Genomic DNA, 1069 nt, shown 5'->3' with positions numbered 1-1069 from the left:
GGTCCATGAGGTGATCCCATGGTCCATGAGGTGATCCCATGGTTCAAGAGGTGATCCCATGGATCTCAACGTGCTCCCATGGTCCATGAGGTGATCCCATGGATCTCAACGTGCTCCCATGGTCCATGAGGTGATCTCATGGATCTCAACATGCTCCTATGGTCCATGAGGTGATCCCACGGATCATGAAACACTGCCTGGATCTCAAGATGCTCCCATGGATCTCAAGACGCTCCCATGGATCATGAGATGTTTCTGTGGATCTCGAGACGCTCCCATGGATGGGAACCCACCTGGTTTCCAGCACCTGATGGGGCACCTCCCAGCCACCCACAGCATGCCAAAAAAGGGGATTACCCACCCCGGGAAGGTCTCACACCAGCTCCAGCCAGGCCGTCCCTGGTGTCCCGGGATTGAGGGAACCCTCCCCTCCCCAGACCCTGCAGACCCCGGGCAGGGCCCCTCCTCACCTCCTGCGGGCGGTCCCTGGGCGCGGGGAGGCAGTGGGGGGGCACGGCGGGCCGGGGGGGCACGTACTCGGTCACGGCCAGCAGCTTCTGCCGCTGGAAGTGCATCGCCTTCCAGTGCCGAGTCACCGCCTTGGAGCCGCGCCGGAGCAGCTGCAGCGCGGGCAGCCAGCCTGGGGGGAGCCGGGCACCCTTCCCATCCCCGCTCCCTGCCCCTTCCCATCCCCGCTCCCTGCCCCTTCCCATCCCCGCTCCCTGCCCCTTCCCATTCCCGGCCCCTGCCCCTTCCCATCCCTGCCCCTTCCCATCCCCGCTCCCTGCACCCTTCCCATTCCCAGCCCCTGCCCCTTCCCATTCCCGGCCCCTGCCCCTTCCCATCCCCGCTCCCTGCCCCTTCCCATCTCCGCTCCCTGCACCCTTCCCATTCCCGCTCCCTGCCCCTTCCCATCCCCGCTCCCTGCACCCTTCCCATCCCCGCTCCCTGCCCCTTCCCATCCCCGCTCCCTGCCCCTTCCCATCTCCGCTCCCTGCACCCTTCCCATTCCCGCTCCCTGCCCCTTCCCATCCCCGCTCCCTGCACCCTTCCCATCCCCCCTCCCCCC

At 66.6% G+C, this 1069-nt stretch overlaps 1 protein-coding gene across 1 annotated transcript in view; it reads right to left on the bottom strand.

Moving 5' to 3' along the window:
• The window catches only part of MRPL10 (mitochondrial ribosomal protein L10), a 3381-nt gene extending 2513 nt beyond the window's left edge, over positions 1 to 868 (bottom strand). Inside the window, exons 1-2 of the mRNA XM_017837890.1 lie at positions 859 to 868; positions 471 to 640 (exon numbers count right to left, since the gene is read on the bottom strand). Of these exons, the coding sequence (XP_017693379.1) occupies positions 471 to 640; positions 859 to 868 (180 nt within the window). The remainder of the gene's footprint in view (positions 1 to 470; positions 641 to 858) is intronic.
• Between the last annotated feature and the right edge of the window lie 201 nt (positions 869 to 1069).

The sequence above is a fragment of the Lepidothrix coronata genome, unplaced genomic scaffold (genome assembly GCF_001604755.1).
Source record: "Lepidothrix coronata isolate B3197 unplaced genomic scaffold, Lepidothrix_coronata-1.0 Scaffold316, whole genome shotgun sequence".
NCBI lineage: Eukaryota > Metazoa > Chordata > Aves > Passeriformes > Pipridae > Lepidothrix > Lepidothrix coronata.
Note: the sequence above shows the minus strand (reverse complement) of the source record. Positions and strands in the feature narration are given on the sequence as shown.